Consider the following 26,380-nt stretch of genomic DNA (forward strand, 5'->3'; position numbering starts at 1 on the left):
CAAAATGAAACATAAAAAAAACCTCAAAGTCAATAAACGTATCCACTCAATAAGGAAAAACCTTTGAGAGAGGAATCCTGAAACTATTAAGAATATTGACAAGAGATTCACAGTAAAAAAAAATATAGCAATAGTGGTCGCATTAGAATGACTAGACAAACGAAGGTTCAATTATTTATAACTAGAGTTTCGGAAGTCAAACACTTTTTATCTTATCTTACCTCTCACTTCCAAACATAGTGAAATTATAAGTTCGAAACCACAAACCAAACTAAAGATACACGAATAAGATATCAATTAAAACTCTCAATTTGGTCATATATGTTATTGCTTTGATGTGTGGGATAGATTTAAAAATAACAATTTTTTTAAAATGGAAAATTTAACAATAATTTTTCAAAATGTAAATATAGCATAAAGTCAATCATGAATTTAACAAACATCGATACAAGGAGTAAATCAATATTCATATTGATCATAAAATATTAATGAAACATAAAAAACAAACATAAATGTAAGTATAATATAGGCAACACAACGCCTTACATTCAAAATCATAATAGGTTTTATTTACTAGTTAAATTTATTTTTAAACCATTCTCAAATACAATAAAATGAATTAAAATATTTTAAAAAATATAACAAAATATTAAAGTTTATATATGACGAATCATAATAAATAAATGTAGAATATTACTGTGTCTGTCTATATCACGATAGACACATATAATAGTCTATTTTGATCTATTACAGTCTATCATACATAAATGGTAGTATCTTGCCCTATTCGTTACACTTTTAAAAATTTTGTCATTTAAAATAATTTTTATTTAGTTAATGTTCTTTGTGTTTATAGTTTTTTTTTTTTTGACTAAAAATTGACATGTTATTGATAATTTTGATAAAGGGTTTTTTTAAGAATAATAAAAATATAAACTACTTACACTCTATTAAAAAAACGACACAAGAACAAAAACTCATTACACTTAATTTTATCTTATAAATGTCAATAGTTTTATCGTTTTTTTACTATTATCTCGATAAATGATTATATAAAAAAATTATTACAAATGTCAAAACTAGAAAAAATTATTTAAAAAATAAAGTGAAATTCCAAATTCTATTAACGAAAATACATAGAAAAACTTCTATAAATCGTTATATTTTTTAAATTTTGGAGTGATGATTTTATATTTGAAAATGAAAATACGGTTGTATATCATATATATATATATATACACAAAAAATTGGGATCTTTTTTGGGCAATTTTCATGCATTTGTGAGTTTGATCATCAATCTCTCTCCTCTCTGTCTATCTGTCTGTTGAGAGGTTGTAGAGCAAAAATAGCCACAAGGACTCCGAACGATAATGGCGGAACTGCAGAATTCAAGATTACTACCGCCACAAACCACGACGAACCAGGAACCAAGCTCTAACACAGACGCAAACAACACCAAACTTGTGGGTTTACGCAAGGATTTTTTTCCCCTCTCCCACCATTTCAAGCTTCTGCCGGGCAATTTTTTATCCTCCACATTGCTTTGTCCATACAGAATCAAAACGGTTATGTCCTCGTAGCTGCATTTCGGAAAATTCATATTCTGCGTCGCAATGGTACGTAATTTAACGCCTCGATCTTCAAAATTTCAGCAATTCTGGCGCCACATTTTACAATGGGGGATATATGATTGCGTTCATTGAGTCTATTAGTTATTAGAAATGTAAAACCCTCATGTGATTTTCGTTTGACGGTCTGTTAATAAGAAAGAAAGAAGGAACACGAGAGGAAAACGTCATGGTTGCATATTCTGATTTTCAGAGATTATGTTATGGTTGTTGATGGCGCTGTAGATTATTTACGATATCGAGCGACCGATTCGATTTCAGGAGATGCTTAAACCTTGTGCTTTTCATTTCATTCTTGAGCTATAGGCACTGTGAAATCATGTAGCTGTAGTTATGTAATTGTGTATCGAATATTGATTAAACTGTAATCAACCCAAATGTTGGATATAAAAAGCTTTATTTATCTGATACGGTTGTGAATTTTGATACTTACTGAGATAATATATAATTTGCTGCAGGACAAGCCTGTCAATATTGTTGTTGGTTCTCAAATATGGGTGGGAGATATAGATTCTGTTTGGATTGATGGACTCGTACTGAACATCAATGGGGAAGATGCTGAGATTCAAACTAGTGATGGGAGGCAGGTAATATAGTTTTTTTTTTTTTTTTTAACATTAAATTAAGCAAAAGGCGTGTAAGAAATTTAATCATTGAGATGCCGGCAGAAAAAAAGAAACAAGATAAGATTACACAAATAATACCAGTGAGCCCTCAGTCGTGAAAAAATTAAGAAAACAAGGAATGTGTCTAGATATTCTGGTGACTGAACTCCACAAAAATGCCAAGAAGTGAGTGTTATTACAGTTTTTAAATGTTTCTTCGCTTTGAAGGACAAAAATGCATCGTTATCTCTTCCTTCATGACTGAAATATGAAATGTTGACATAGTCAACGTTTTGATTTGTTGTTTCATCAGTTTATATGTATTTTTAAAGTGGGTCGTTTTGCCGGCTTCGTGAGAACTCTCTCTCCACGAGATTCAATAGGCTTCTTGATTTTTTTGTTGTTCGGAAATGATTGGCTATTGAATATCAAGTCAGCACATGCTCTTTTCTATCACTTCTCCTTGCATGATAGACTGAGTTTCCATAAAAGAGTAGGTGAAAGATAAAGCCTGTAGTGTCTAAAACCTTTGCCACTTTTTCGTTAATAGCACAAACACATCATTGAGGTTGGTGACTTTTAATAAAAAATTTCTCTTTGATATGGTTCTTGGAATTGATTTTTCCAAGATACCGAAGCAAGTACATGAAACTATATGAAAATGGAATTTTAGGTTTCCAGATTTCAAACATCTTAAAGATGAGATTGACACTGTAGCAGTGGAAAATGAGGGGTCCATGTTCATTTTAAAAATGGTTTGTATAGAAAAAAGCGTGAGTTTTCTAAACTCTTTAATTTGATGGACACTCCCTCAATGATCTAAGTTATATGAGTCTTGGGTATTGACATATCATTAAAGTTTCTTGTTAATATCAAGACCTAAAGTTGAAAAAAGGTTGTGGAGCTTGAAGGGGTTGCTAAAGGAGCCATCAGATAGAACTGGTGATTGGTGATCGTGTATAATGATTGAGAGAAGCAGAGAAAGAAGGGAAGTTGTCCATCTGATCTTTTTCCCTCAAAAGGAAAATGTAGTGTGATTTTCCAACCAGCCAATACGTCTCATGAAAGAGAACATCAAGTGCATGTCTCAAAGAAACTGGTGTGAATGAAAATAATTGTTGCCAACATGGGCTTGCTCAACGGTTAAAGCATTTATACCTCCTTTAGATGGTGGGATATTCAAATTTTTGATGAGTTGATGTAGTATTAAAAAAATAATGAAATAAAAAAAGAAGAAAAGAAAAGGAAAAAAAAAAAGAAGAGAAATGCATTATTGAATTCCTTGAAAAGCTAAACGACAGTGTGCCTTTAGACATTTGTTTTGATTTCCAGCCATTTCAGTGTATAAACTAGATATCTCGTTAATTTACCAAATTTTGAAGATATTATTTCAAAGGAGGGGGAGCTATTGGGCTAGAGAAATTATAATATCCTTGAGAATTTTCCCATCAGTTACCGACTGGGGTGTTTTTGACGTTTCACCTAAAAATAACATGCACAGAAGGTATATGTTTTATTTTTCTCCTGCTAACTCGTTTTTTCACTAATATTCCTTATGGTCGAAGTTGACAGCCATATACCATTGATTCTTCACTTTTTCTTCAGTTAAGACAACACCAGCTTTTATAGTTTTGAATATAATCGAAATATTCTGATATAAGTTATATTTGTACATTTATTAACCATCAGTTTAATTATTGGATCAATGTACAAGGCGTGCCTCACATCACTCAGGCCTTTTACTTGCCTTCACATTTAGGGTTCCTGAAGTCACTGTACCTCATTGTGCTTATTTTCTAACAAACAACTCAATGTATTTTGCATGTTTGGCAAAATATTACTAAATTTTATTTTTGCAGGTGGTTGTAAAAATGTCAAATCTTTATCCAAGGGACGCAGAAGCTCCTGCTACTGGAATTGACGACATGACAAGAATGTCATATTTGAATGAGCCTGGGTTGCTGCATAATTTGGCAATCAGATATGCAATAAATGAAATTTATGTAAGATCTAAGATTTTTTTGATGATTTACTTGGTGAAAGAAACAGATTCGTTAGGCTCCAGCTAAGGATCCAAATAATAACTTTCTGACATTAAACAGACTTATACTGGAAACATTCTTATTGCCATCAACCCATTCCAAAGCATTTCAAGTCTGTATGATGCACATGTGATGGAGAAGTACAAGGGGGCACCAATTGGGGAGCTGAAGCCGCATGTTTTTGCAATTGCTGATGTTGCATATAGGTTAAATTCTTATTTTTTCCGTAAATTTTGTTTTCTCATGGGATGACATTGACGATCACAAACCTGTGGCAGGGCTATGATAAATTATGGGAAAAGCAATTCCATTCTGGTAAGTGGTGAAAGTGGGGCTGGTAAGACTGAAACCACCAAAATGCTTATGTGTTACCTTGCATTTTTGGGCGGCCATGCTGCATCTGAAGGACGAACTGTTGAACAACAAGTTCTAGAAGTAAGTTGGGTACAAGTCTATCAACTCTAACTATAGTGACACAATGTAATCGGCATATACTTCATACAATATTATTCCAGCATCCTATGGTGTCTCTAAAGCGCATGGTATTATCAGTTACTATTTCTATCCATCACAAAGTGTTAACAAGATTATAATTTGGGTCACTTGTGACCATATAGTTGACATGGAATCTTTGAGATATAAAGAATGAGGATGCACATCGTAGATTTGCTTTAAGTTCAAAATGCACTTTGTTGGAAGTTTAAGGTCGGTAACATTTGGTCCCTAAGGTTTTAAAATGGACCTTTTTAGTCCTTGAGCTTTGGAAAATAGTTATAAATGGCCCATGAGTTAAGTCAATTATCAGCTAATTAAAAAAAATGACATGGCATATATGAGGTGCAATTTTTAAACGAGTTGGAACTTATATATTTTAAGCATATGTGACTTTTCTTTTGATTTTTCCTTTTTCTTTTCCCTTCCTCCTCCTCTTTTTCCAACTCCTTTCTTCTACAGACAAACAATCCACTATGAACTTTAAATTTTCTCCTACCTCAGTCAACAAAATCATATTTCCAGTTCATTGAAACCCAATCCAAAATCCAAATTAGTTTTACACCTAAAAGGTCCACTTTCCTGGTGAACTAATGACTAGCAATGATGGGAGGGTCCTGATTTAGTTGGATTCTTGCAACCTCTATATGCCACATATACTACTGGATTGGTCAGCTACCTAAAAGGACTTTTCATTCCTTTCTTTTTCCCTCTGGAATGATTTACTCACTGAGTTGGTAAATTCTATAAACTACAATTGAAAATCATCTCTTTGCCTTTAAAGTTTTGAGTTCGTTTATGGCTAGGCAAGCAAAGCAATTATCATAGATAAGAAAGAATGACTAGAAAGAGGAAAACAAGGCATGAACTAACCCAATTGACCATAATGAAAAAGAAAGAGAAAAAGCACATTGTGCATATTTATTGAACGTTGTCGATCTTCTCTAATTTGGGACGTTGTCAATTGCTTTGGATCTGGGAAGCTGTTAGTACTCTGAGTCTCAAACCATTCGTTTGGACTCTTTTCTGGCTTGGCTATTATCGTATAGGATCTCTGCTTTATATTTCAAGTTTTTGTTTTTTACCTAAAGATTTTCTCGTCTGTATTTGTACGATTTGGAAGATTAAATTTATTTTCTTTTTCTCGATGCAAGAGCCAATTCAAGAATTTTTTTTTTTGAACTTCTGCTTCATTTTAGAGAGTTTTTACGGTAGATTTGATTGCATGGGCTGGTTTAGCATGCAACCTTTTTCTTTTGGTTACTAGAGATTGTACGGCCTATGATGGTGGCTCAACAAAGGACAACCTAAATGGTGAGGGGAGGGAGGGTAACGACATTTGGCAACGTGGCAATTGCAAGGTCGGTGGTGGGCACTCACTAGAGAAGGAGAAAAGAAGGAGAAGGAAGAAGGGAGGAAGGTAGGTGATGTAATCTAAGTAACCTCATAGAAAAATCCTCCAAGAACCAAGATTATGGATTTTTTTTATTAGAATGAATAATGTGTTTCATAAAAGAGGAGAAGCCTCCTATTTATGGAGTTCTATTACAACTGGGGGTAAAAAGAGAATTAACTTAGAATATTACCTAATTACTCAATTAACCCTTATTCTTGTTACATCATTCTATCTCTCCAAAAATAAAACTCGTCATGAGTTTAGAAAGAAGAAGTTTATGACGCAAAAAAAAAAAAAAAGAAGAAATAAACTTGTTCAATGGAGTATGACCAAACCAACCTCCTACATTCTGAACAAAAATAGTATGATTGAAGGGATAACATCGAGACAAAAAATCAAATATGACCACTAAAAGATGAACCTCTCCATCGGTTGGAAACCCGAAAAAGATGTTTCCTTCAATCTCACTCAAAACCATATTCAAATAATCAATTTAAAAAGAATTAGCTTTCGAAGAAAATCCTTCAAAAATTACATTTTCTTTATCATTCACTTCCAAGTTTTTCAACAGTTTGAAGATTCAATTTCACCGCAACCAATGTGTCGTGTTCTGCTCGGTATTTGATACTTCTTTTTCATCTTCTTTGTTGGATTTTTCGTCCCTTATGACCATTTCCAAATCAACATTTCAATTTTATCTTCATGATTTTCTATTTGAAAAATTTTCACCTGTGACTTCTTTGTTTTTTTCTTTTGTATATGAAACAAATCTTTTTTTGGATCTTGCAAATAAATTGATGGTTGATCTACATGTTGAGTCATTCTCCCCAATGAACGTTGATTTCTTCGGAAATGGGTTTGATTGGATCGTTGGACCATTTTTTGATATTGTCGCCTTCTTATTCTGTCCCAAATTGTCTTAGAAACATCATTAGAGTCACTAGAATCAATTTTCCAATTTGGATGATAAGTTTTTTGAGAAAATCGAGCATGGCCAAAATTTGAATGTTGAAGTTCTTCTTCCGAATCACTTGAATCAAAACTCCAACATTGTTTATGGAAGTAAAATTTTATGGAAGTAAAGTTGATTTTCTTGTCTATACCAACTGCTGGTTGTTTCCTTAGACATCTTCTTTGATCGATAGTAGTCCGTTCTTGCAAAATCTTGAAAGCAATCTTGAAATCTTGGGGAAACTTATTGATAATTTTGATTAGGTCTCCTTTGTTCTTGAGCTTCAAACCTCCTTTCTTGATGAATTTGGTAGTATTCTTGAATTCTTGAATGGGGTTCTTGGTAATCTTGGACTGGTTTCCTTCTCCTTTCTTGCACTTCAAACCTTTTTTCGTTGATAATTTCGTCCAGCTCTATGTATTCCAGCCCCTCGAATGCCTCGTTGCCCCCAATCTCGGACAAAATCTTGATGTTCTTCGTGGCATAATTGGCAAGAAATTTGGCTGGCAATGCGCCGGAGTTCTTGGTGGTTGCCGTTGCCGATTTCTTGTTGCTGGGGAAGGGCAGTCAATGCTACTTCAAGCCGGTGAGCAAGTCATTCCATGTTGATTTCAAGATTTCCCATTCGGTCGTTGAGGTCTACCATGCTTTCTTCAACGGCCATCAATCAGGTAGCCGAAGTGTGTGGGGATGGGATCTCTTCTTCATTAGGCATTACAACCTTTCCCTTGTCGGAGGTGTTCTTGCCTGTTACAACTCCCTTTATTGGTGAAGCTCTGATACCAATTTGATGTATTCTAAGTAACCTCAAGGAAAAATTTTCCAAGAACCAAGATTATGGATTTTTTATTAGAATGAATAACATGTTTCATACAAGAGGTGAAGACTTCTATTTATAGATTTCACAATTGGGGGTAAAAAGGGAATTGACCTAGAATATAACCTAATTACCCAAGTAACCCTTGTTCTTCTTACATCAGTAGGGAAGAGGGAAAAAATGGAAAATAAAATGGGCACACATCAACTAATTCTAATAAAGTTAATGAAAGTTGTTCCCTCGTAGCTCATACGTGCTATGTCACTTTCTGTTAGTCAACTAACTGTTTGCTTAACTCACTTATATAAAATCAAATTCAAATTAGGTAGATAAAAGTGTATTTTGAAACTTCACGGACCAAATAAACACTAACTAGAACCCTTAGGGGACAAAAGTTTATTTTTTTTCTCTCTTTTACTGAGAAGCACGAACACTTAAGCTTGGCCAGCATGCCCGTGTCTGACACTTTGACACTCGACACTTGGTGGACACCTATTGCATGCTTGATAGTGCAATAAATGCATTAGACATGCATAGAACCCTCGTTGAGTAGATTAGAAAAACACATGTATGACAATAATAATAACTTTTGAATTTGGAATACATCAAGCTAAGTCTTTTAAGCATATAACTGCAACAATTCATTTACTATGAATTTTCTTTACTATAAAAAAGACATTTTTTTTTTAAAATGAGTAGTTTAATAAACTTATCCTTGTGGTGTCTTAGATTTTTAAAAAATGGCGTGTCGCAGTGTCCTTGTTGTGTCGTAGTGTCCGTGTTGTGTCATATCCATGTTTTTTGTCTGTGTCCGTGCTTCTTAGCTCTTTTATTATTATTATTATTATTTTGTTGATCCACATTTATTTGAGACAACTATAAATATCTTTTACCTGTGAAAGAAAATTTCAAAACTGCTTTACTTATGCCATTGGGGAACAATTTTTTCTCCCGATAAGAACAAGACATTGTGTTTGAGAACGCTTAAGGATAATTCAAGTTCTCAAAAACTTTCATTAATTTTCCATTATATAATTGATGAATATAGAGTACGATCCAAATTTCCATGTAGGTAGAGCTCCATTAAAGAAAATGCAGAGAGCATTCCTGACAATTTAAGGCCATAAAAATCTAATGGTAACATCGGTCTTAAGCGTTTGAAAGAAAATGGTTTCAAATGCCACTTTTCCTTTTCCTAGGGGATGGTTTTCTTGTAATATTTTTCATTTCTTCTGATGATACTTGAGATTTGAATTTTATATATTTATAAGTTGGCATTTTCTTATGTTGTGACATCTTCTCTCTCAACTTCCTGAATCCTGTTTAAACCCGATGCAGTCGAATCCAGTTCTTGAAGCTTTTGGCAATGCAAAAACAGTGAGAAACAATAATTCAAGGTAAAAAGTTATCCTTACTTGAGCTTTTGCAATATAGGGATTTTCTTAGAAATGATTGGATTGACACTTACATAATCTGGCTTCTACTGGATACAATGCTTCCATTTCCACATACATGTTTACTGTTGATATTAGACCTTTCATTTATTCGTAGGAACCTTTTCTTCTCCATCAGAAGTGGAATTTCAATAGCTTGTTGCATGAGTTGCCTATTGATAATTTATTGTATACATTAGCGCAGCCGGTTTGGGAAATTTGTTGAGATCCAATTCGACAAGAAGGGAAGAATATCAGGAGCTGCCATCAGAACTTATCTTCTTGAGAGATCACGGGTTTGTCAAATATCAGACCTTGAGCGCAACTATCATTGCTTTTACCTTCTCTGTGCAGCTCCACCTCAGGTTGGTGGTATCTCTCTCTCTCTCTCCCTTTCCTTTTCTTTGAAATATTTTTTTCTTGTCAACTAATTTTCATCAGCAAAGTGATTTTTCCAGGAGAGAGAGAGATATAAGCTGGGAAATCCAAAATCATTTCACTATCTAAACCAATCAAATTGTTATGAACTGGCTGGTGTGAATGATGCCCACGATTATCTTGCGACAAAGAGAGCCATGGATATTGTTGGAATAGGTGAACAAGAGCAGGTGATACCTTACTCAGCAGGTAGCTATCATTTTCCTACGCATCAAGCTACTGCTAAATGCCTCCCCTTTCCTCCCTCTTTCTTTCAGGATGCAATTTTCAGAGTTGTGGCTGCAATTCTCCATCTGGGTAATATTGAATTTGCAAAAGGAGAAGAGTCTGATTCATCATTTGTAAAAGATGAAGAATCAAAATTTCATCTTCACATGACAGCAGAGCTTCTCATGTGTGACTGGAGCTTTGCTTTTATTACTCTGTATTTCTCATAATAACCTTCAAATTTTGTTTATTCTGATCCTAAAAATATTTCAGGTGTGATCCCAATGCATTAGAAGATGCTCTTTGCAAGCGCATGATGGTTACACCGGAGGAAGTCATCAAGAGAAGTCTTGATCCGCATGGTGCAACAGTTAGCAGGGATGGATTAGCCAAGACAATATACTCCCGTTTGTTTGACTGGTAATATTGGTTATCCTAGCATTGTCATGTTTAGATTCTGTTGTAGTTCAATAGATTTTTCTTACTTCAACAGGAATTAGTACAATCGGTCGTTTAACTTATCCAGGTTGGTAGATAAAATCAATGTATCCATCGGACAAGATCCTTGCTCGAAGTATCTGATTGGAGTACTTGATATTTATGGTTTTGAGAGCTTTCAAACAAATAGGTGATCCTTCTTGTAACTCTGGCTTTTGATGAGAGTTTTGTTTCTATATATATATATTAACTAATAGGTGATGGATTTAGACAAAACACTCATGCTCACAGCACATGCAAATATCTTCCTTTCTGCCATTTTCTGGAAATAGGATAATTTAATCTGTTAGCGAGCTTCTTACTACTTGAGCAATCATAAAGATCTCTTAAAAATAGAGCAGTTGTTGATTTGGGCGTAGTTATTAATGGACAAGTTGTATGTTGACTGGCTATCCTCCACTCTCTTCAGTTTTGAGCAATTCTGCATCAATTACACAAATGAAAAGCTGCAGCAACATTTCAACCAGGTATGAGGTCAGTCTCGTTTGATAACTTTGTCTTTGATCTTGACTTTCTTCTCCTTCCTCTTTTTTCTTTTTTCAATTTTCAATGTCAAACCTGGATGTTATGATTTTATTCAGCACGTATTCAAGATGGAGCAAGAAGAATATGTAAAAGAGGAAATTGATTGGAGCTACATTGAATTTGTTGATAATCAAGATGTCCTTGATCTGATTGAGAAGGTTCAACTTTTCTTCTTAACTTTGCTCCTGAAGTCTAAAGATGCATTCACAACACTACGTATACTATTGCTTTCTTCTTATTTAATAGCATAGAGAAAGCACATCTCAATGTCTCAACTAGTTTTCCATATTGATATACCTTATACGTTATGCAAGGACTTCACTTGATGATTGGGGTAGACTTTATTCTAGGAGGATCATGTGGTTGAATGAGTTGGTAACAAACTGGGCAAGAGTAAATGCTATTTTACTGAAGGAGTGTCAATTTATTCTCGCGAGCTTTCCTTACCTAATATTTGTTTCTTTTCAATACTCAGAGTGAAAAGCTTATGAAAAACATTATTTAGGAGGGGGAAGATTAGGCTGGTGGCTCCCATTTAATTAATTGGGAGAGTTTGCAAGTCATGTCTAAATGTGGATGGGGTACCCTTAATTTTTTTAAATGGAATATTACATTGCATATATTGGAAGGTTTGAAGTAACAAGCTTTGTTTCACCCTATTATTCATTTGTTGGAGAATGAGCTTAAGAAAAAACTATCTTTCTTAGGGAACATCTTTCCAAATTTTGTGCATCATCACCTATTAGTGACATGTACACCAGTAGGCAAGATTGCAATCAAGGTACTCATATTGACGAGCTTTCACCTTTTAGAATCCAAGAAAATGGCTGTTAAAGACTCGATCAAGCAATAGACAGATTGACTCATTTGATGATCTTAAATCACTGATTGAACCTAAAGCTTAAGTTGATAGGTAAATGCAAAATTAATATAATATCTAACTCCCTCCCTCCCTTGTGGGCTTGAAATATGAAAAAGGCCTAACAAGTGGAAATTAATATTAATTGGGGAGGATACAACAACGTAGGGGCTGAAACATTCCTCCCTAAACCACCTGTTCTGATACTATCTTAAATCATCGATATAAAAGCTTAAGTTGATTGGTGAATACAAATTTAAAATAATTTCTAAAGCTCCCCCTCACTTGTGGGCTTGAAATATGAAGAAGGCCCAACAAATGAAAATCGATATTAAATGGGGAGAAAATAACGTTGCAGGGGTTTGGACACAAGACTTACCTGGACCACCTGTTCTAATACTATCTTAAATCACCGATATAAAAGCTTAAGTTGATTGGTGAATACAAATTTAAGATAACATCTAAAGCTCCCCCTCACTTGTGGGCTTGAAATATGAAGAAGGCCCAACAAATGAAAATCGATATTAAATGGGAAGGAAATAACGTTGCAGGGGTTTGGACACAAGACTTACCTAGACCACCTGTTCTAATACTATCTTAAATCACCAATTCAACCCAAAAGCTTAGGCCAATTTTTTTTTTTATATAAGAAACATATATTTCATTGATAAAATGAAATAAGGGGAAATCGCAAGCACCTAAAGATGATTACAAAAATAGCGCCAATTGGCAACTAAGACCCATAAGCTAAAGTTCTTAAAAGGGTGCCCCATTTGGCACCAATAAAAAAAGAACTAAAAGATGAAAAATAGTCTTGAAAAAGACGCCTATTACACTTGCCCATAAAGTTCAAAAGAAAGCCTGAAGAACAACCAGCCAAATAACCTTATTGCAACCAATAAACAGGTGGTCCATCATCAAGAGAGTTGAGGATGTCTGAAATGTCATTGGACAAAGCAGTAGACCAACCAAAAGGCTTCAAAAGGAGATCCCAAAATTGTCGAGCAGAAGGACAATGAATAAAAAAATGAACATGAGATTTAACATTAACACAACACATAATACACCAAGAAGGAGAAAGAGACATATAAGGCATCGACGTTGGAGACGATTGACAGTGTTTATAGCTTTATGACTAAGCTCCTTCAGGAAGCGATCCATCCAAATGATCGAATTAAAATCCCTTTCAGAAGGCTCGAGAGCACCTGTCAAGTCATCAATCATAGATTTCACAGTAAACATAGATGAGGAGTTAATAGTCCATCTCCAAGAATCATGCACCATATGAAATTTGCTAGTAGACAAAATAGTAGACGAAGATACCCATTTCTGAATTTCATGATCAGTAAAATTACGTCTAAAGTGTAAATCTTAAGTCTCAGACTCATAAAGCCACGCTTCAGCAATAGAAGTACCAGGAGTACAAGAGAGATGAAACAAACAAGGAAAATCACAGAGAGTACCACAATCATGCTACCGATCTTTCCAAAAAGAGATAGAGCATCTATACCAAGGCAATATTGAGTCCTAGAAAATACAAGGTCAGCAGTATGGCAGATGGAGCTCCATGGGGACTTTGATGACCTTTTAACAGTAGTCGGCCAAACACAAGAGGGATAATAGTACTTAGCCACAATGAGCCGATGCCACAAAGCATCCTGCTCATGTAAAATTTAGATGACGAAAATTGCCCATGCCAAGACCGCCAAGAAGCTTAGGGCGCTGAGTAGTAATCCAATTAATGTTATGCATACCGTTTTCATCACATGAACCATAAAAAAAAGTCACGAATTAGTTTCTCCAAACAATTAATCATATCATTAGGGGCATGGAAAAGAGAGGTAATAAGTAGGCAAGCTTGAAAGGGTGGCTTGAATAAGTGTATGGCAACCACCCTTGGAGATGTAGCCATATTTCCAGTTACGGAGTTTTTGTTGGAACTTCTTAATAATTGGTTGTCAGAAAATCATTGATTTAGGGTTGCCACCAAGGGGAAGGCCAAGATAAGAAGCTGGCCTTTGTTCCTTCTTACATTCAAAAACAGTCACCATTCAATCTAGATCATCTTCAGAGATATGAATGCCAAGGAGCTCACTTTTAGAGAGATTGATAAATAAACTAGAAGGTTGTTCAAAGACATGAATAACCTCATACAAGCATGTAAGGGCAGCGCGATTAGTAGTGGAAAATGCAAAACGTCGTCAACAAATTGCAAGTGATTCAGGATAAAACTCGAAGCACCAATGGGGCGAGTGGCTATCAAATTTTTAGATAGACTATGGTCCAACAGATGACTTAAGCAATTGGCAACCAATATAAAAATGAAAAGGAGAAAGGGGATCACCTTGTCTAAGCTGCCGCGAGTAGGGATTATTTTACAACGAGGACTACAATTAATAATAATGGAAAAATTTGCACTAGAGACACATCCCTCAATACGGGGATCACCTTGTCTAAGCTTCTGTCAAATTGCATTCATCTTCTGATTTTTTTGATACGACTACTTGACCCATCTATGATATTTACAGTTAAATCTCTGATGGCTGATTATTGGGTGCTATGGATTCTATTTTATTTGATCTCTACTCGGTCACTGTAAAAACAGTTACCTAAAAAATTTAAAATTTTCTTTCGAGAGCTTTGCTGGGGTGCCATCAATACGGCTGATCGTTTTTTGTGTCTCTTTCTCACTCTTTTTGTCATATGTGTCTCTTTCTCACTCTTGTTGTCATATTTGTCATCAACATGCTAAACCCCCGTCCACTTGTATTTTCACTGTTCTTTTGCTGTTAGTCATTGGACTACTGTGCTACTTGCTTTTGGACAGTTATTTACTTGTCCTAATTCCATCTCTGATGCTTTGGCTTCTTTGTTGCTGGGCCATCCTTTTGCTGGTACAAAGAAAATGATTTGTTTGGCTCTCATGCGTGCTTTCTTTTTGGAGCTTGTACGGTGAAAGGAACAAGAGATCTTTTAGTGATTATTTTTCCTTTTTTACTCGTTTCATGGAATTGGTTTTGCTGTTAGATAAATGACTCCGGTTTGGTGTTGTGACTTATGTAATCATCCACTTCTATGTGCCTTTGCAGAAGCCAGGTGGAATCATTCCTCTTCTTGATGAAGCTTGGTATGCTCATTCTTTTACTTTAAACTTGCTAACATTTTCTTTTCCTGGTCTTAAGATAAGCTGCACATTTGACCAGCACGTAGAGTTGCTCCTCATGAATTCATAATTTTTTATGCCAATTGATCTGGTCAGACACAAGTTAAGCAGAAGTGTCGTAATTTCCACATGCAATCCTTTTCTTGGAAAGGACTAATATTTCCAAATGCTATTGAATTTCTGTAGGCAGAAAAAAAATCATTTGTTTGAAAATGACAATTGTCTATTCTAGGAAATTATATTATTTAGGAAAGGAAAACAAAGTTAACCTAATAATTTTTTTATTATTTTTTTATTTAGGATAATCTTTATTCCTTTTACAAGAGAGCAACACGGTAATGTACAAAAAAATGGGAACCGAAAATAACAACCAGCTGGCAGCCAAAGAAGATATACTAAAACTGAAAAGGAAATCACAAAAGTATCCATTAATACTTAGTAACAAATGTTTGAGGTGAGATAAGGTAACAACCCTGGCTAAAATTATAAGTATAAAAAAATCATGACCAGATGTGATTGTTGGATCGGAACCAAGTAAAAATATAGTGGCTTGCAAACTCTTCCAACTTTTCTTTTCACCTTGATAAGTATGGGTGAAGCATACCTATTAGTTTCACTACTCAAAACTTCAAAGTTTTGGCTAAAGCCCCTGCACATTGGCTAAAAGAAATCCTTTCTCAAAGTACCTTGGACTATGAAAGAATTTGTTTTCTTGAACAAGAAACTGAGTATTCATTGGAATAATAAAAAGAGACTTATGCTTGAAGATACCAACTCCCAAAAAGACGATAGAAAGAAAGAGAGAAAAGAAAAGAAAAAACAAAACTAAGAAACCAATATCTTGCAAAGAAAACCAATTAAATAGCTTGAAAAAGGAACACCAGTTACTGACCTTCAATTTTGCCGACTTGAAACAGCCTGACCAAGATTTTTTACAGCTAGTGTTAAAATTGATATTTTGACAGAAAATATGAACCTCAGTTAAAGTAGATTATGCACATAACTGATGTATGGGGTTTTAAAACAGTCACCTTCCCTTGATTTAATTAGGTCCCCTTTGAGGATTACATCTCTGTCTTTGACACATCCCGTTAGTTACAAGATAGAATGTAGACTAGCCATTATTTTTCCAGCTTAGTGTTTATGTTGTTTTTGTTTTGGCACTTTTATTGCACTTCTATCTTATGTTTTCCTTGGCTTCCTTGCATTTATATATTGTATTTTGAACATCAGTCTCCTTTCATCTATTCAACGAATAGATTTGTTTCCTTTAAAGAAAAATTAGGTCCCTTTCGAGGATTAGATTTGTCTTTGACAAATCTCGTTAGTTAGAAGAGAGAAGGTAGACTTAACATGTGGAACTTTGGTCAATGTTCTAGAGGTCCCGTGTACGCCACACACTTTATCTCATGCAAAAAGTATCAATGGCACATTCACATCCCTAGAAATCTTTGTATTTATTATTTGCCTTCTGCTAGTTGCAATGCCAATATCAATTCATTTATCTCATGCAAAACATATTGTCCATTAAATCTCTAATCAATATTGTAATATTAGGAAATATTGGCCACATGATAAAATTATTGCCTAGATGCCTTCTTTTAAATCTAAGGTTTATTTTTGTTAGTTGATTAACATTTTTCCCATTTGACCTAATTAATTTTATAATTTTTAAACACAGCATGTTCCCAAAATCAAATCATGAAACATTTTCACAAAAGCTATATCAGACCTTCAAAAATCATAAACGCTTCACCAAGCCAAAATTGGCCCGCTCAGATTTTACGATTGTTCATTATGCTGGAGATGTGAGTTTGTCTTTATTTTAGTAATCGTTAAATTACAAGTTTGTTCCTTAAACTTTCACGATCATGTCTAGTAAGTATCTAAACTTTATAAAGTATTTAGAGAAAATATCAATTTATACCCTTTGAAATTTGGAGTTGTATCAATTTAAAATCTAAACTTAAATTGTATCAATTTAAACCTTGAACTTCATGTGTATCAATTTAAACATTGCATTATGTTTTGTTTGGATAGACATAGTGTGAAAATGATAATTTTATTAATTGAACTTCTACACATTATTCATAATCCAATTGATTTTTAAACTCTTAATTAAAATTTATTTTGAAAATTGTTCATGCATCAGTTCTAGTTGTCCATTTTGTTAATCTAAAATTTGAAGAAGTTCATGCACTTGGAAGAATTGAAAGCATTAATGATTTTTAAACATAATCCTGATAAATGTTTTAAATTTATTCACTTATAAAAGTTTAATTGAAAAAATTTGTCTTGCATGATATTTTTCAAACTAAAACTGAAGGGAGGGGGTAAATTGATACATTTATAAAAGTTCATGGTTTAAATTGCTATGAGTTCATGATTTAAATTGATAGCAGCCCCAAAATTTGAATGTTAAATTGAATTTTTTATAAGTATTTAATGGTTTGTTGAATTTTCAACTTTATATCTAATATATGCTTGAACTGTAAAATTTTCCTATATGTCCGTAAACATTGAATTTTATATCTATTAGGTTCCAAAAATATTAAAAAATTTTAGAAAGCAGAAACTTGATTTTGTGTCTACTAGGACCAAGACTTTTCAATTTTGTATTTAATAGGTTTCTGAAACTAAAAAAAAGGTCTTATTAAATACAAAATTGAAAATTTATGGACCAATTAGCTACTTAAACTTTTAAAGTTCAAGGATTCTATTAGACATAAGATTGAAATTTTTTGACCTCTTGGCTCTTTTAAAGTCTAAGGACTCATTAGTCACAACCTTAAAAGTTCATGGGCTAAAATTATAATTTAGCCTAAAGTTATTTATAAATAAGAAACTTAAGGGTCAGTCTATATTATTTGGACTTTTTCAGGTTCTATATCAGTCAGATCAGTTTCTAGACAAAAATAAAGATTATGTTGTCTCTGAACATCAAGATTTGTTAAGTGCTTCAAAATGTGCTTTTGTCGGTGGTCTCTTCTCTCCTCATCCTGAGGAGACGGCCAAATCATCAAAGTTTTCTTCAATTGGCTCTCGTTTTAAGGTATCATATGTTACGGACTTGCATATACTTTTGAATGATTTTCTGGAAATATCCTTCTAGACTGCACAAGAAAAAACTGCAATAGTTATGTTTGTTTGACCTATTTCTCGACAGTTACAACTACAGCAGTTGATGGAAACGTTAAATTCAACCCAACCCCACTATATAAGATGCGTGAAGCCCAATACTGTTCTACAACCAGCCATCTTTGAGAATGCTACTGTTATGCAACAATTACGCTCTGGAGTAGGTTTTAAAACAAGTGTTTTTGTTGAATCTAAAAATAATGTTAGTTAATTTGCATTGGACACTGTCATTTTTGCAGGGCGTTTTGGAGGCAATTAGAATCAAATGTGCAGGATACCCTACTCATAGAACATTTTCCGAATTTTTATCTCGATTCGGAATTCTTGCACCCGAGGTATTGGAAGGGGAGTAAGTATTTTTCCTTGTTTATACTTTGAAGTAGAATATAAATGGGTGCTGCATTCTGAAACTTGTTTACTTTCCTTTGGAGTATTTTAACATTCCCTTGCTGATGCTTGTGAGCAGCTATGAAGAGAAGGCTGCGTGCGAAAAGATTCTAGAGAAGATGGGACTTAAAGGTTATCTGGTAAGTGAAGCTATGCTGTTGGCTTTTACGATTGTCTTGAGTCATCAGGGAATTACCTCAAATCTTTCGCACGAGTAACATTAACATATCAATGAAGAAAAAATCACAGTAACGTAAAAACTATGGAATAACCTTGGATTTGATCGTTGATGTCAGCATCTGCCAGAAGGATAACAAAATCTTGAATAAAAGATCGGTTCATTTGATATTAGATAACCATGACAAAAATTCTGGCTATTCCGATTGTGTCAATGAATGTACATCGTACACTTATAATTGGAGCCATCCTCATCAAAATGGCCACAGTATATTGTTAATCAGACTCGTTAAGTAACCTAATCTCCTATGAAGTATGAAAGATAGGTGATATCTGTTCCTTTGATTGGGGTTTTGCCCTTTTTCATATCATTGAATTGTTTCTTTTACCAAAAAAGAAAGATAGGTACTATATGAAGTATAAAAGGCATTCTTGGAAACAAGGAAATTGAGCATCTTACCTCATAAAAAGCATATGAGGATACATGTGATGGTTACGCAATATCAAATAAATGGATATAACTATTTTGAGATCAGGAAAAAAATAATTATACATAAATATAAATATAAATATTAAAATCATAGCTTTCAATACATGCTTTAACGCTAGTTCAATACATGTATCTGATCGAATGCATAGGAATGACTCCTAACTGTGATATTTGGAAATCTTACATTTGATGGGTGAACGTGGTTGAAAGTTTCTGATATTAATCACATATTTTTGCAGATAGGGCAATCAAAAATTTTCCTGAGGGGTAATTTGATGGCCGAACTAGATGCACGAAGAACAGGAATACATTGTGCTGCTGCTGTAGTTATACAGAAGCATGCCAGAGCTCGAGTTGATCGTAGAAAGTACATTGCCATGCGAAGAGCTTGCATTCGTCTACAGTCGTATTGGAGAGGTGACTCTCCCAGATAAATAAATCAAGTGCTGGAGATGCATAATTGTTCCTATTTTTTCTTTTTAGTTCAGGGAAGTATATTAGCTTGTTATTTTACCAGGTGTTCTTGCCCGGGAGTCATATGAAATTAGGAGAAGGGAAGCAGCTGCCGTCAAAATTCAAAAGAATATCCGTGCATACCTTGCCAGGAACCTCCATGTTAAAACGAGGATCTCAACAGTTGTTATTCAGGCTGGTATGCGTGCCATGGTTGCTCGGAGTGAATACAGACATACAAGGCAGGTTAAGGCTGTGAAAGTTATTCAAGTAAGTTCATGGATATTTATACCACTGGATCAATGCTTCATTGCGATGATCATTTTTATGTCTCTGATATCTGGTTTCTCGAGTAATCTTCTTCCTTTTTCTTTCAAGTCCAGTCTTATTGGCGTCAGTATAGAACCTCGCCGAAGTATAATACAGTTAGAAAATCATCAACCAGTTCACAATGTGGATCAAACTCAAAAACTTCTGGTGAAGGTCTTAAGAAGCAAAGGATGGTAGGTAGCATTTTACCTTATAGGTATAATTACCGTCCTCTTTTCACTGTGGATATTTTAAGACATCGAGAATTGCTCTCTTGCTTAACATTTCAGTTAACAACTATATCATGACCATAAGTGCACTGTTTTTTAAAATAATGTTTATGTAACTTGTAAAAAAGTAATATTATTAATTTCTTGGTAAATAACTTTTTCATTTTACCTTAAATTTGAAAAGCAAATTCTTTTATTTTAGCATTTTATCTTTTCACAACAAATTAACTATGAACTTATATTTTTTATTAATTTTTTTTCGAAGTAATAACTAAAATCATGAGAGAGCTATTTAGGTTCTTGATAAAGTTACGGTGAACTTTTGGTAAATTGAAAACTAATTATTTATTTTCCAACAGCTGTAAACAATGTTTTCCTAAACATTTACTATTTTATTATTCTATATTTATATTGCATTGTCTTTTAATTCCCTAGAAAAGTACTAAAAGTCAATGACTACTATGTCATGCAGCTCAATGGTAGGGCATACATTAATGAGAAAGAAAGTTGTCTGGACTTTGAAGAGAGTCGTGCCTGACTTCATATCATAGAAAATAGAAATGTCTCCCCTTTTAGAATAGCTTAAATTTGTGATTGCCACAGGGGAACACCAAATTTTTAACAGCTTTGGAGTGTCAAACAAATTTGTTGAACTGAAATGGCAAGAAGTGTTAAAACACCAATTCACCCAAAAGGTTAAGCTAGTGATTGAAGACAAATTTAATTATATATCACTAAGAACAACTTTGGCTTTCATGTTATAGTATTCAACTTGACGGAGCATATTGTGTTTTTGTGGTAGACGAACGGGTTAATCTAATAAGAGATATGTTTCTTCTTACACAAGAATTCAAAATGATGATCACAGACTAACTTGGAAGAAACAGAGGAGGATCTGGTTTTGCCGACATTGCTCGACAACGGTAGAGACACCATTGATGAAACAATTGAAATGATTGCCAAGGAAAGCCGTGTTTCTCCACAGGAAATAGAAGAAGCATACTTTATTATTAAAGAACCCAGTAGTCCGGTTAAAGATGCAGATAAAGTGGCCACTCTCAGAGCAGAAGTGGCTAATCTAAAGGTAACTCTAATTCAGTCGATGCTGATTGGTATTATATTTCTTTCATTCTTCCCGTCAGTGTTTCCAGGAGATTCAATTTTGTTCTTTGTGTGACATCTCGGGTAAATTTTTGTATATATGCTAGAAGATAAACAAGGATTAAACATCATTCAGACATGTAGGTTAGATTAGGTACATAGGTTGGTTGGTTAGACTTGAACTTCAGAAAAGCAAAATTTCTTGCTAGAAATAGATAGAATAAGTTCTTCTAACCAGCTTGATTTCAGTTGAAGTAATGTGGTGATGTCAACATCTAGTATTATGTTAGAAAGTAGAACTCAGAAACACTATAGATCGAGCGGTTATTGACTCTGGAGAGGAAGAGAATGAGATGGTAGTAGATGTAAGATTACTTTCAAGTAAGATGGATTCAAGTATACCTGTCATGGATATTTATATATGCAAGATGCGTGTAATGTCATATAGATTATGAAAGAACAGCAACATGATCATAGTTGATCGCAAATTGACATTTACTTCTTTCCTTAAGGTTAGATGTTCAAATACAAGTTGTGAAAGAACGCGAGTGCCAAATTTGATATTATAATAATTTTTATTACATCACTGCAATTGAAATGTCTAATGTGACTGCACCTAGATATGCAACGGAATTATAATTTATTTTCAAAGATGAAAGGGTTAAATTCCCATTCTCCATATTTTCTACATTTAACATTAAAGGAACTAATGCTAATTGTTTACATTTAGTTATAGTGAATAATTTCTTTTGTTTTTTATTATAAATTTTTGTTTTCTTTCTCCTCGAAATCCAAAATGACTAAAGGTGGCAGAACACGTTTATGTGAACAGGCCATGCTGGTGGCTGAAAGGCAAAGAGCTAATGAGTGTGAAAGGAATTATGTTGTAACGCAGAAAGCAAATGAGGAAGGACGTAAAAAACTAAAAGGAACAGAAAGGAAAGTACGTCAACTTCAGGACTACATTAACAGGTATTACTAACATTCTGCCTTAAAAAGCATATGATATTTTCACCATGATATTGAATTAAGTGTGGAGAATGGTGATTACAACATATAATTTTGTCAATCAGACCATATAAGGTAAATTGTCTAGGAATTTCCCAACTAATATCTGTGATGACATTGCTAAAATAGGCAATATCAAGACAATAGAGTGCAACCTCTTAGTCGAGAGATGGTATAAGTGTAGAAACAATGCACAAAGGGGTTATCACCGACCCAACAATCCTCCCAAAAATACACCTACGAGCCATGCCCAATGGAACAATTATAAATTGAAGAATAAGGGGAATTCAAACCCTATGTCTTTCCAAAGATTTTCACTGGGAACTTTAAAACCACCTCTTGAAACCCACTTTGATGGGTGTGGACCGTATCTACTCAGAACAACTTTATACTGGAAATCATTAGGCTCCCTGAAGAACGCCCACAACTATTTTGCTAGGTGATCCTTGTCTTGTAATCTCAAGCTTCATATCCCTAATCCTCCTGGTTCCACTAGCTTCCCCACCATCTCTCACCTAACCAAATGGGGTCCTACTCTCTCAATAGCTTGGACATTGAGACTGAAATTTTCAACTATGACGTTAAATAATTGGTAATTCCGCTTAAAATCGGGTGGATAGCTGGTCATGGAAGTGCATGGTACAGTGTTGCTAACTTTAGCTATGGTAAAAAGTCTTCCACAAAAAGTAGCTAATAGTCTATGGGATAAGGATTGAAAGAGGAACGGAAGTTTTAAATTTGGGGGGAGTATTGGAGAGCTACAGTTAGGTGAGTGGGGCGCAGTTAGATATCAAGTCGTTAGAGGAATGTATTTTGAAAATATAAGCAAGAGATAGTGAGGGAGGTCATCTTCTGTGTAATTTGAGAGTGGATGGTTTTTGGACAGATTGGGGAGCTCTAAAACTTTCCTTGGTCCTTGTATTTGTTTTTCACGTAAACAACATTGTTGAGTTCTATCAGATTCGTAAAGTGTTACAAATCATTAAAATATAGATCTTGATGTCAATATCAGGATTTGAAGTTTAAGAAACATCAGTAATTACAAATAAAATATTATAAAAACTAATAATTAAGGGTTCATTTGATAATGTTCCCGTTTCTTGTTTCATGTTTCTGTTTTCATTTTTTAAGAAACAGAGGTGTTTGGTAACGTTTCCTATTTCTCGTTTTAAAAAAAAAAGAAACGTTTCTCATTTTATAAGGAATTATTAGGAACAAAAAAAAGTAGTTTCTTCTGTTCCGTTTCTCAATTATTTTTATTGGTTTTCTTTTTCTTTTCCTTTTTCTGAACTATTTTATTGTTTCTTTTTCCTTTTTCTCAATTATTTTTATTGTTTTCCTTTTCATTTTTCTTCATTATTTTTATTGGTTTCCTTTTCCTTTTTCTCAATTATTTTTCTATTTCCTTTTCCATTTTCCCACTTGATTTCATTTTTCTTCCTCTTACTTCCATCTTCTTCCCCAAATAACCACTCTACGTGGTTTCCTTTTTCTTCCTCTTATCTCCATCGTCGTTCCTAAATAACCATCGTCTTCGCCATCTTCCTCCTCGCCTCTCATCGTCTTCCTCTACACGATGTCGACCTCTTCGTCGGATCTGGGTTTTCCTCTTCCTTCTCCTTTTCACGCAAATCTGGGTTTTCGTCATACCCGTGTTTTCGCTATGGGTCTTTGTCTTCCTCTTCGCCGTGGATTTCAGTCTTCCTCTTCATCGTGGGTTTTCTTCTTCCTCCTTGTCAGCTTTGTCCTTCAGATCTCAATCCTCATCTTGATCTCATAAAGATTACTAGAAGACATTCCTATCTAGGTTTGATAAAGTGAGTGGTATAATGTTTAATTGAATTAGACGTGAATAAAATAACATGAATAAAATAAAAAATAAATCTTGAAGAAAATCAGGAAACAAGAAACATTTATCAATCACATTTTCTATTTTTGCTTCTTGTTTATTTATTTTTTTCAAGAAATAGAAATAGTTATGAAACACATTCATGTTTCTTGTTTTAAAAAAAGAAGAAACAAAAAACAAAAAACAGGGAACAAAAACGTTACCAAACATGCCCTAAGTGTTTTACTTTCATACTAAGTTATAAATTTTGTTATTCATATTGCCATTAATAGATAATACTCTTCCTTTATGTTTATGTGTACTTATAAATAATATTGGAGATATCAATCTTTAATATCAATGTGAAAGTTTTTGATTTCTGGATAAATTGACATATCAACAGATATTTCAATTGTCATGTTCAACCAAAAACATGTACAAACCATCACATAGCAACATAGAATGAGATGATGCAGGAGAAAAATTTCTTACGGCATGGTTTAACACAATTGCTAGGGCATTCTAAAAATTGTCTCAAACTCATCTAGTTTGAGAATTGTAAATCTGTCAAGTCTAATCTAGTTGCTCATACGACTTTATAGTGGATGCTAAATCATTTTCTTCCATCACATCACTCTCAAATGGTAGAGAATGATGTAAAGAGGTAAGGAAAAATGAGAAATTTATCCTTAAAAAGAGGCACAAGTATCATATTCTACAATTTATCCCCACCTGCGGTTCTCAGAATATATGGGCATAGAATTTGTCCATTGGTGAGAAATAAGTAAATTATGCTACCAGGCAGATAGGTGTAGTGGATAACAATTGAGGGGAATGTAGTGTGAACAACATCTAGTATCCTCTTGCACGTTATTTTGATTATATCAATCTGATGGAGTGTGTGACAGGATGATACATTGCATGTCAAACCAAATCTCGGAGATGAAAATGATCGTGGGTACTTCTAGTTCAGATGCATCTAATTCTTTTCTGAACGAGGTTTTGACAGATGCCACATCTAGTTGCTCTGATTCATCGTCAGAAGACTTCACCTTTCCTGTTCCAAGTCCATCTGTGCCAACTTTCTCTTCATTCGGTACCAACACTTTTCAGCTGATTGTGCAGGATATTTCAGCAGCAGAAATTCCAGGTACCTCTACGCTACATCGATAGAGTTATTTGAGCACAAATTAATCCATAATTTATCGTCTAACTGAATATATTTGAGAAGGACTCTTATCACCTACAATGTTGAGGATTTTTGTTTCTTTCTTCAAGATGCTGTTGTATATATGGCCACACCCAGTCCTATAGATATCCTCCACCGTAATTGGTATTTTTATATGTATGTTTAAATGGATTTTTCCCTTGATATCGTTCAATATTCATATCAGATTAGTTTAGTTTAGTTTATCTTTTTTAATTGATCAAACTGTTAGCTAAATATTTCCTTTCTGAATATGAGTTTTGGAACACGGTGAAGAAAGCTTTTGACTTATCAAACACTCCCCTAAATTCGTAGGGTGTTTGGTTACATCATATGTTATCAAAAGTAAGAATAAAAATTCTGAAAAAATGCTTAGTTTAAGCTCTTGCTACGTTCTTGGCTATCAAAAAAGTCCTCTATTTAGGACCAAAGGTTCTCGCTGCTAATGCTTTTAGTTTAATAAAAGTGTTCCATTTGGTGTTTGCAGGATCTGAAAGTGACAGGGAAGGGGGATTCTCTGACTACTTCTAATGGCTACCTCCTGTACATTTCTTCTTCCCTTCAAAAATATATTTCCTACTATATATATATATATTACTCCAAATATTTTTAGGAAACAGAATTCCTAAGATTTTAAAGGTATTTTAGCATAGCACCTATATCCAAAGGAACAAAGAATAGAGGATAACTTAAGTACACAGAGATTCAACAAACAGAACCCTTTTGGCCTTTTACTTACACTTTTTTTTTGTTCATCTTATATTTACACATTGGGATGCATAGATCATTAGCCACTTGTATTTATACTGATCATCAGTTTCACTAACTTCATTCTTCATGATAATGTCAATTATTCTGACAGAACACAATTGGTTTGGAAATTGCTGGATTTTTTAGACTAATCAAACCATTGGAAAACAATATTTTTACCACACTACACTTTCTTGTTGTAGGTTAATTACACATACACTGAAATTGTTAATGGTAGTGAATATTT

The 26,380-nt window shown here is 34.1% G+C and overlaps 1 protein-coding gene across 2 annotated transcripts; it reads left to right on the forward strand.

Annotated features, from left to right (window-relative positions):
- Positions 1-1,270: 1,270 nt before the first annotated feature.
- Positions 1,271-26,317, forward strand: LOC101220626 (myosin-11). 2 transcript variants are annotated; one of them, XM_031889119.1, is made up of 26 exons: positions 1,271-1,616; positions 2,087-2,215; positions 4,093-4,236; positions 4,336-4,481; positions 4,554-4,719; positions 9,271-9,329; positions 9,571-9,730; positions 9,824-9,973; positions 10,061-10,197; positions 10,284-10,430; positions 10,537-10,638; positions 10,918-10,975; positions 11,090-11,191; positions 14,982-15,019; positions 16,737-16,863; positions 17,937-18,107; positions 18,222-18,353; positions 18,433-18,542; positions 18,660-18,720; positions 19,487-19,664; positions 19,765-19,970; positions 20,084-20,203; positions 21,108-21,323; positions 22,173-22,312; positions 25,085-25,326; positions 25,871-26,317. In XM_031889119.1, exons 1-26 carry the CDS (start codon positions 1,614-1,616, stop codon positions 25,912-25,914), a joined length of 3,288 nt encoding a protein of 1,095 aa, XP_031744979.1. In that variant the 5' UTR covers positions 1,271-1,613; the 3' UTR covers positions 25,915-26,317. The 2 variants fall into 2 exon arrangements, with proteins under 2 accessions (XP_031744979.1, XP_011659225.1); XM_011660923.2 differs by having other exon boundaries at positions 4,554-4,710.
- Positions 26,318-26,380: the final 63 nt, after the last annotated feature.

The sequence above is a fragment of the Cucumis sativus genome, chromosome 7 (genome assembly GCF_000004075.3).
Source record: "Cucumis sativus cultivar 9930 chromosome 7, Cucumber_9930_V3, whole genome shotgun sequence".
Lineage (NCBI taxonomy): Eukaryota > Viridiplantae > Streptophyta > Magnoliopsida > Cucurbitales > Cucurbitaceae > Cucumis > Cucumis sativus.

Excerpts from the sequence above, each read along its gene's own strand:
- LOC101220626 (XM_031889119.1), top strand. Across the intron at positions 10,976-11,089 it reads TGCAGCAACATTTCAACCAG|CACGTATTCAAGATGGAGCA; the intron begins GTATGAGGTCAG and ends GATTTTATTCAG. Across the intron at positions 25,327-25,870 it reads TTCAGCAGCAGAAATTCCAG|GATCTGAAAGTGACAGGGAA; the intron begins GTACCTCTACGC and ends TGGTGTTTGCAG.